The 10107-nt window shown below is 41.6% G+C and overlaps 1 protein-coding gene across 1 annotated transcript in view; it reads right to left on the reverse strand.

Annotated features, from left to right (window-relative positions):
- LOC117514036 (von Willebrand factor D and EGF domains) overlaps nt 1-7624 on the reverse strand; it is a 99644-nt gene extending 92020 nt beyond the window's left edge. Inside the window, exons 1-2 of the mRNA XM_034174320.1 lie at nt 7515-7624; nt 972-1162 (exon numbers count right to left, since the gene is read on the reverse strand). Coding sequence (XP_034030211.1) covers nt 972-1162; nt 7515-7590 — 267 coding nt within the window. The 5' untranslated portion in view covers nt 7591-7624. The remainder of the gene's footprint in view (nt 1-971; nt 1163-7514) is intronic.
- Between the last annotated feature and the right edge of the window lie 2483 nt (nt 7625-10107).

The raw sequence follows: 10107 nt of genomic DNA on the forward strand, positions 1-10107 counted from the left end.
ATGACTGTGATGCCTGGAAGCAGTGATGAGGTGACAAGGGTTTGACCATGACCTGCTTTTAACTAGCTCACAAGGATCACATGTGAGCTAGTTAAAAGCAGGTCATGGTCAAACCGTGACATACTTTTAACTCGGTCACAGATCATTTATGTGAAAATATGCGAGATGATGGTCCAGAAAGCATGTGTAACTAATGTGAAACTGGGACCTGAAGCTTTGCTGAGTGATCGCTAGACCAAGGTTTTGACTGTGACATATATTTAACTCATGTAAACTCATCCATGATTTGTGTATCTGATATGAAAGTGATACCTCAAAGTGTTGATGAATTATCACTGAACAGAGGGGTGTGATGCCTGCACCTGTAGTCAGACACAACCCATTGTAATGTCCCCTTATGAAGGCCGGGATACAAAAATGTGTGCACCAAGGCGATGGGAGTCAAGATGGGCTTGTGTAATAAATATTGATTCTGCCTAAATGGACTGTATTTGTATAGTGCATTTTCCATTTTATGCAGATGCTCTAGTACACACTGATGCCTCAAATTCACCCATTCACACACTGCTGTCGGGGTCCTGACAGTCAAGCAGCTCAACTGCACAACAAAAGCAGTTTGCAGATTTTGGGCAAATCAGTGATTTTTCTGGACAGTGGACTGGGGATCTTTTTTTTACGACAAACCCCTATGGCTCACTGGAGAAATCAAAAATCTTAACTGGGACTGCATTCTAATTTCCTTCTTGACAAAAAACAAATTTAAATGAAGACAGCATTGAGGACTCTCACAAAAGGTGCTTGTTTGTTGATTGAGCAAACTAAGATTAAAAGCTGTGTGTGCTAAAATCTCATGAACGAAGCCAAATATTGAATGCAATTATGATACACAAGATACCCCACAGATCTCACATAATCTTGACTGTTCATACATGATGTGCAACAGTGTGTATGTCTTAGGCAAAGTCACTGACCTCTACACAGTGAGTGAGCATGCTGGCAGGCTTGCCAAAAAGCTTAAACTGATACCAGCCTGGAGTGATAGAGTGGTCACAGATGATGTCCTGCGGAGCTGACTGCTGCAGCCAGCTGGAGCTGAAGGTGGTGATGCGTTGGGGGTTTTCCAGAATGTAGTGGCCGCCTGGCTCACACTCTGGGGGGAGTGCTACAGAGTGCAACCAAAGACACAACATAAGCACTTGATACACGCTAAAGCCAATTCCTGGCACTTCATTGTTTTACTTTTTTTTTTTTAGCAAAAAAACCAACCCGATACCCAATTGGAGCATGAAAGCATGTGTAATCTGTGGAATGTAGTGACCAATCAAGAAAACTTTGAACATGTTCAAAAAATTTGTGAATTTGTGACAATTATGATCCACAAAAGTGGATAATTGGATAATATCTGTGCAGCTAGGGTTAATATGCATCATTTACTTGAATTTTAAAGACAGCTTTGGTTTTTATTTCATTAGTGCATCTTAAATAAATCATTTCTGCTTGAATGTGGATTGGCCTGTGGAATCCCTTTGATGCCACGTCACAATTAAAAGGTAAAATTAAAATATAATGCAGATTGTGTTAATGGTGAATCAAACGGTGGGAGATTTTCCTTGCAGTGGTCAGTCTCACCGTTCGCTGATCTCTTTAAATCTCCCCTGGAAATATAATATGCATCATAATCCTATGAAATGGAATAATCTTCATCAGAATAGAGTTTTCAGATGTAAACCCATATAATGGAACTTTGTAAAAGTGTGCCATGAAGGCCAGTCCAGGTTTGTGTAGGGCAGTGCAGATTTCAAATGTTGACCAGGGTCCATATCCACGAAGCAACCTAACAAGAAGGCTAAAAATAGCTCCTAGTGATGTTATTATAAGAAAAATGTTAGAATTCCTCAAATTCTTAGACATTTCTTAGAATTTTCCATTAATAAGATAAAAGTTGTCAGCAAAACACCTTAGGCCTTAAGAAAGCTCCTAAAGTGCCAAACTGGTAAGAGGCGGGAGGAGGACTTCAGGACGATTACAGTTCAGGTTATGATCGGTTGATTTTACTGTCCATTCATGACTAGGAGGGCAGAGCATGTTTATTTTTTTATTTCTCCTCCCCTTTCCATGACAACCAATCACAGCTCTTAGAGGACTGTGCCATACCTAGCAATGGGGTCAACCCTGCCTCCTCACAAAGATAGGAGTTTCTGTTCCCTCCTTGCTCAGAGTTGCTCTCAAACACCTGCTGGCTCATTCTTAGGCTAAGATTGCTTGCCAGAAAATTTTAGGCTAAGTCAGGAGTTTTAGAGAGGACTTTGAGTTGCTTCGCGGATACAGACCCAGGTGTTTATGTTGAGGAGAAAAGCTCAGTAATAAAACAATCTCCCGAAGTGACTGCTTGCAAGTTAAATCTGCACCCTCGTGGCCCTTGTTGCCCACCTTTGCATTAGCTCTTGTATCATGGGGCTGCATTAAATGTCCCTTGTAAGTGGCACTAACCCGGTGTATGATTGTGTATAATAGTATGACACACAACTTTAGACTGTTGTTATGGGCAGTCAAGCCTGACTGTGGACAGTCGGGCCTAATAATACATGTCAGTTTTGGAATGGGAATGCCAGTTGGGGCATAAATCAGCAATGAGATACCGGGCTAAGACTTTTAAATCAGTGATCAATATATGAAACACCTTCTTGAATTCAAAAAGTGGATTTTGCATTGTCTAATTATCTCTGCCAACAAAGTTAGGTAAAGATAATGTTTTTGCCCCTGTCTGTTTGGTTGTTTCTCTGTTTGTCTGTGAACACCCTGGAGCCCACATTTTTACAAATATAGTTATGACATATTTGCTGAAGATTCATACCCTGATACCCTGATTCAACTGATTCAATTTTCAAAGTCAAAACTCAGTAATCAAGCTATAATATCCTATGGGAGTTTTAACAGCATTTGCAACACATAAAACATAGGGGATGAAATGAGGCAGAGAGTTATTAATCAAACTTTGATCTATAACATCTAAAAAGGAATATGAATGAAATGATCTTTAAATGATTCATCTAAACACCCATAAATATGGTCTTATTCAGAATAAGGTCAATAATCAGATTATTGGTGTCCATGTAAAGACAGTCATTCATTGATTTTCTATACCTGCTTCCTCTGATTAAGGGTCACAAGGAGGGTTGGAGCATATCTCAGCAATCACAGGGTGCCAGACACCCTGAACAGGATGTCAAGGACACATACGGACAAAGTATGTTAAATTTAAAGTTTCCAATCCACCTGACCTGCATGTCTTTGGAAATGAGAGGATGTGAGAGCATCTGGAGGGAACCTGTGCGAACAGGCAGGAAGTAACCCAAGGATCTTCTTGCTGTGAGGCAATAGTACTAACCATTAAGCCACCGTGCCGCCTTTAAACATAGTCAGTGTTCAAGTCAAACCTGCACAGATTAATTTAATCTTAGTCCAAATTGAAAAGATGAACCCTAGAACATCTATTCAATTAATTTATATTGCACCAAATTACAATATAGTACGAGGGCTGTCAATAAAGTATAGGTCCTTTTTATTTTTTTCAAAAACTATATGGATTTCATTCATATGTTTTTACGTCAGACATGCTTGAACCCTCGTGCGCATGCGTGAGTTTTTCCACGCCTGTCGGCGACGTCATTCGCCTGTGAGCACTCCTTGTGGGAGGAGTCGTCCAGCCCCTCGTCGGAATTCCTTTGTCTGAGAAGTTGCTGAGAGACTGGCGCTTTGTTTGATCAAATTTTTTTCTAAACCTGTGAGACACATCGAAGTGGACACGGTTCGAAAAATTAAGCTGGTTTTCAGTGAAAATTTTAACGGCTGATGAGAGATTTTGAGGTGATACTGTCGCTTTAAGGACTTCCCATGGAGCGAGACGTCGTGCAGCGCTCTCAGGCGCCGTTGTCAGCCTGTTTCAAGCTGAAAACCTCCACATTTCAGGCTCTATTGATCCAGGACGTCGTGAGAGAACAGAGAAGTTTCAGAAGAAGTGAGTTTCAGCATTTTATCCGGATATTCCACTGTTAAAGGAGATTTTTTTAATGAAAGACGTGCCGACGGGTCCGCGCGTCGGAACGCAGCCGGCGCAGTGCGGCGGCACAGGAAAAACACCTCCGTGTTGATAACCATTTGTAAAATCCAGGCGGCTTTTGATGGCTTTCAGTGGAGTGAGTATATGAGAAATTGTTTAACAGCTGGACATGTTCCAACTTGTCCTAAAGGCTTCCAACTGAGGTGTTTTTTATGTGGCGGAGCATCGCAGCGGCTGCGAGCCGACGCTGCAATCCACCCGCACGTCTTTCATTAAAAAAAAATCTCCTTTAACAGTGGAATATCCAGATAAAATGCTGAAACCGACTTCTTCTGAAACTTCTCTGTTCTCTCTCAACCACCCCCCCCCCCCCCCCCCCCCCCCACCCCCGAGAATTCTGCTGATTTTTTTTTCTGCTGATTTTTTTCTGATCTGGATATCGTTATGTTTTTCTTTTCATTGATAATAAGCAACAAGCACTAACTGTTACACAGCTATTATCACACACCCTCAAGTTTCAATTTCCTCTGCCAGAGTAATCCCTTAAGTGATGAAAGGGGAAACTGCTAGATAAACTTTTCCCATGGGGTTGAGAATTTTTGCTCCCTGGTTCCTATCCTCCTCTGATATCAAACAGATTAGTAGGCTTGTAAATACCCATGTAGACACACAGTTACACTTGTCTGGTTTGTAAAAACATGTTTGTATGTGTAAGCTGAGAAATAAAGGGAGCTTCTCCTTCCTGTTGCAAATACTGTAAAGGTGCAAATATTTGCGTGGGATTTATTATGCAAATTTCGCGAGTTAAACAAGGTCGCCAAATTAAATACCGCTATTTTAATACATAACATACACATACGTACATATTCATAATGTAAACGCGAATATTAATACCGCTAAATACGATGTCTGTTAGAAAACTATCCGACCTTTTTATTTTTTGCAAAAACACTCATCAAAAATATAAACGCAACACTTTTGGTTTTGCTCCCATTTTGTATGAGATGAACTCAAAGATCTAAAACTTTTTCCACATACACAATATCACCATTTCCCTCAAATATTGTTCACAAACCAGACTAAATCTACGATATTGAGCACTTCTCCTTTGCTGAGATAATCCATCCCACCTCACAGGTGTGCCATACCAAGATGCTGATTAGACACCATGATTAGTGCACAGGTGTGCCTTAGACTGCCCACAATAAAAGGCCACTCTGAAAGGTGCAGTTTTATCACACAGCACAATGCCACAGATGTCGCAAGATTTGAGGGAGCGTGCAATTGGCATGCTGACAGCAGGAATGTCAACCAGAGCTGTTGCTCGTGTATTGAATGTTCATTTCTCTACCATAAGCCGTCTCCAAAGGCGTTTCAGAGAATTTGGCAGTACATCCAACCAGCCTCACAACCGCAGACCACGTGTAACCACACCAGCCCAGGACCTTCACATCCAGCATGTTCACCTCCAAGATCGTCTGAGACCAGCCACTCGGACAGCTGCTGAAACAATCGGTTTGCATAACCAAAGAATTTCTGCACAAACTGTCAGAAACCGTCTCAGGGAAGCTCATCTGCATGCTCGTCGTCCTCATCGGGGTCTCGACCTGACTCCAGTTCGTCGTTGCAACTTTGCACAGCCATTACAAAGGAGTGGGCCACAATTGACAATCAACTCTATGCGAAGGAGATGTGTTGCACTGCATGAGGCAAATGGTGGTCACACCAGATACTGACTGGTATCCCCCCCAATAAAACAAAACTGCACCTTTCAGAGTGGCCTTTTATTGTGGACAGTCTAAGGCACACCTGTGCACTAATCATGGTGTCTAATCAGCATCTTGATATGGCACACCTGTGAGGTGGGATGGATTATCTTAGCAAAGGAGAAGTGCTCACTATCACAGATTTCGACTGGTTTGTGAACAATATTTGAGGGAAATGGTGATATTGTGTATGTGGAAAAAGTTTTAGATCTTTGAGTTCATCTCATACAAAATGGGAGCAAAACCAAAAGTGTTGCGTTTATATTTTTGTTGAGTATATATGGATTTGAATCATGTGCGCTTGCATCAGTCAAGCTTGAACCTTCGTGCGCATGTGTGAGTTTTTTCACGCCTGTCGGTTGCGTCATTCTCAACTGACAGGCAGGTATAAAGTTTGCATTAATGTTATCTTGGTTCTTCCTGGGTGGTTCTTATGGCAACTGATCCAATCCCAAGTAAGGACTATTTGTATATAAAAATGTATTTCCTAAAATGATACATTTTGGGTTTCAAATGAAATTTATGTAGCTTTTTACCCTTTGAAATCCTCAAAAAGCTTCTGCTTCGGGGGGCTTCGCCCCCCTGAGCCCCGCATGAGGGTGTTGCCCCTCGACCCCACCGGGGGCCCTGAGGCCCACTGGACCCCCAACTCAAGGATCTGAACCCCCCTTTCACATATACGGCCCTGTGTATTATTATTATTCCCCTTAGTAAACAACCTAAACAAATGGCACCACAACAACAACAACAACAAAAAGCCAATTAGCGCTGTTTTATATCACATAAAAAATAACATTTACTCCACCAAAGATTGTTTGTGTGAGGGAAAACCCAGAATCAAAGGGCTGCGGATGCAAAAAAGAAAAAAAAATTGACACCCAATTTAATATTTGGTAGTATTTTTAGTTAGCATTATCAACAAACTACTTCTGGCCCTGGTGGGGGTTCATGTTGGCCTGGAAAACACCAGTCCTATAATTCTGTTGGGGAAACACTGATGCAAAATGCTAAATTAAGTGACATAGCGAGTCATGCAAAGCCAAACAAGTTACTATCTGCATGAGATGCCAAGTAATGATTGTGCGATGTTAAATCTTATGAGATTCTCACCACAATATTCCAAATCATATGAGATGCTAAGTCCTATGAGATGGCTCACGATATGATAAATATTGTGAGATGTGATAAAATACAGTCACAAATAAAAGATTTTAAATCATGCAAAACACTAAACAATGTGCTAAGTCATTAATAGAACATGCTAAGTACATGACAGGGATGCTGTCATGCCAAATCATATCGATGCAAAGTCATGATAATGAGATGCTAAATCATATTAATTGTATAATGGTAAGTCAGATTTGGGAGCTACCTTACTTCTTATTATAATTAGTTTGTAATTTAGCACCTCGTACACTATAAACCTCAAAACTTTAACAGTTGAATGTAGTAGTGTATTTTTTTCAAGTGATGAAATATAACAATGATTTTTTTTTTTTTAGTTTATTTCTGGGATATAAATGTTCATCTCTGCCATTACAAACCAACTCACAACCAATGGAAAGAGTAACAAAATGATTCCAGGTAATAAGTAATAATAAGTAAAAAAAAATAAAATGTATAAATAAAACCAGGGTGCAGACCTGTATCACAACAAATGCAGTATTTTGTTACTTTTCTGCACTTACCTGCTTCAGCATGCTTTGAATTAGGAAGAACAAACACCACGCACACAAGTTCCAACACAGCTGCAGGTCTCATCATCTCCGCAGAGTCACACACTGACACAAGCTTCTGTTTTCTGGAACTGTGGAAGTGCTTCCAGCGGCTGCAGGAGGAGCATCAGGCACCTCCTCATGGCATCGCAAATTACTGTGTTCCAAGCAGACATGCTCCTACAGAGAGCCTTTTACTTAAAGAAGGCCCTATTGTATAATAATTTAATTTTAATTACTGTGTTTTCTATGCAACAGTATTTCAGTTGTGTTGTGTGAAGCACTTTGCTGAGTTATTGGTACGATATTCCAATTCTTAGTGTGGATAAACAACAGGAAGTGGCTATTTGTATGTACCCATATTAACAGTTCCAAAATCTATTCGTATGTAGTGCAGCCTTGTTAGAGGTAGGATTGCGGATAGGGGCTATGGTTAGGATTAGTGGTTGTGGTTAAAGTAGTTTAGGAATGCACATATCAATAGAAAATACATGTCTAATACGTACGGTGCATCCAGAAAGTATTCAGTGTTTCACTGTTTCTACATTTTATGTTACAGCCTTATGCCAAAATGGAGTAAATTAATTTTGCCCCTCAAAATTCTACTCACAACACCGCATAATGACAACATGAAAAAAGTTTTTTGAAATCACATGTACATAAATATTCACACCTTTTGTGCAATACTTTGTTGTTGATGTACCTTTGGCAGCAATTACAGCCTCAAGTCTTCTTGAATATGATGCCACAAGCTTGGTGCACCTGTCTTTGCCTATTCGTCTTTGCAGCACCTCTCAAGTTCCATCAGCTTGAATGGGGAGCATCGGTTCACAGCCATTCATATCTCTCCACAGATGTTCAGTCCAATTCAGGTCTGGGGCACGTATCCTGCAGTGGCTCAAGGACATTCACAGCATTTTCCTGAAGCCACTCCTTTGATACCTTGGCTGTGTGCTTAAGGTCATTGTCCTACTGAAAGATGAACTGTCACCCCAGTCTGGGGTCAAGAATGCTCTGGAGCAGATTTTCATCCAGGATGTCGCTGTACATTTCTGCATCCATTTGCAATTCCTCCAAACATGAGACCTGGCATTCACACCAAAGTGTTCAATCTATTTCTCATCAGACCACAGAATTTAGTTTCTCATGGTCTCGTCTTCCAGGTTCCTTTTGCTAAACTCGAGGTGGGCTGCCATGTGCCTTTTACTAAGGTGTGGCTTCCGTCTGACCACTCTACCATACAGACCCGATTGATTGCTGCAGAGATGGTTGTCCTTCTGGAAGGTTCTTCTCTCTCCACAGAGAAATGCTGGAGTTCTGACAGAATGACCATCGGGTTCTTGTTCACCTCCCTGACTAAGGCACTTCTCCCCGATCACTCAGTTTAGATGAGCAGCCAGCACTAGGAAGAGTCCTGGTAGATCCAAAGTTCTTCCATTTACAGATGATGGCGTCCACTGTGTTCACTGGGACCTTCAAAGCAGCAGATATGTTTCTGTACCCTTCCCCAGATTTGTGCCTCAAGACAATCGTGTCTTGGAGGTCAACACACAATTCCTTTGATTTCATACTTAGTTTGTGCTCTGACATGCACTGCCATCTGTGGGACCTTATGTGTAGACAGGTGTGTGCCTTTCCAAATCATGTCCAGTCAACTGAATTTACCCCAGATGGACTCCATTTAAGTTGAAAAAAATAAAAAAAACAGTTCAGGGATGATCGGTGGAAACAGGATGCACCTGAGCTCAATTGTGAGCTTCATGGCAAAGGCTGTGAATACTTATGTACAGGTGATTTCTTATACCCCCATCACACATACACAGATTGAGGCCAAAGGGTGTCAGAATGACACATCTGGCCACAATCGGGAAGTATTGAAGTGCAGTCTGAAGACCTAAGGATGGCAGTCTGAGTAGTCTACATATTTGGTCCCATTAGCTCAGCTGTGCAGTGTGTGTTGCACATGGCGCCATCAAGATGGGACGCACATCTGACGGTGATCTATGTGCAGTTTTTGCATCATCTAGCAGTCTACATATTCTGATGGCATCAAAACAGCATCTGAAACAATCTGATCGTGGTTGTTTGAGCTCTGACTGGTTGACTGGTCACAACAAAGCCTGCCGGCATTTTGTGCCACGGATGTCCACCTCCACTGGACCCCGGCCAGGGAGGGCAAAGGAAATGCTGATATGTAATAACATGTATGTGGCAGGCATTCATCATGTACAGTGAATGTGAACAGCTCGCAACCAAACCAAAAGCACCATATGTCACTGTGCTCCTCCATGGTCTCATGTGCAGTAATGCGTCATAGTGCACGTCAGGCGCAGAGCTGAACGGATCTCACCGCTGTAATATACATATTATTACTTGATCACCATCTAAACTCTGTAGGAGGTGTGACGTGGAACTGTATTGCCAGGCCATGACAAGATTATTAAACATGATACTCACCTCCAGCACAGACCCAGGACAGTGCAGAGCACAGAGGATCCAAACCACAGCCTGTGTTGAAAAGCCTCTCAATCCAACTGACATCACAGTGTAGAGAGTTGTGTTGTGC

This window comes from Thalassophryne amazonica, chromosome 7 (genome assembly GCF_902500255.1).
Source record: "Thalassophryne amazonica chromosome 7, fThaAma1.1, whole genome shotgun sequence".
NCBI lineage: Eukaryota > Metazoa > Chordata > Actinopteri > Batrachoidiformes > Batrachoididae > Thalassophryne > Thalassophryne amazonica.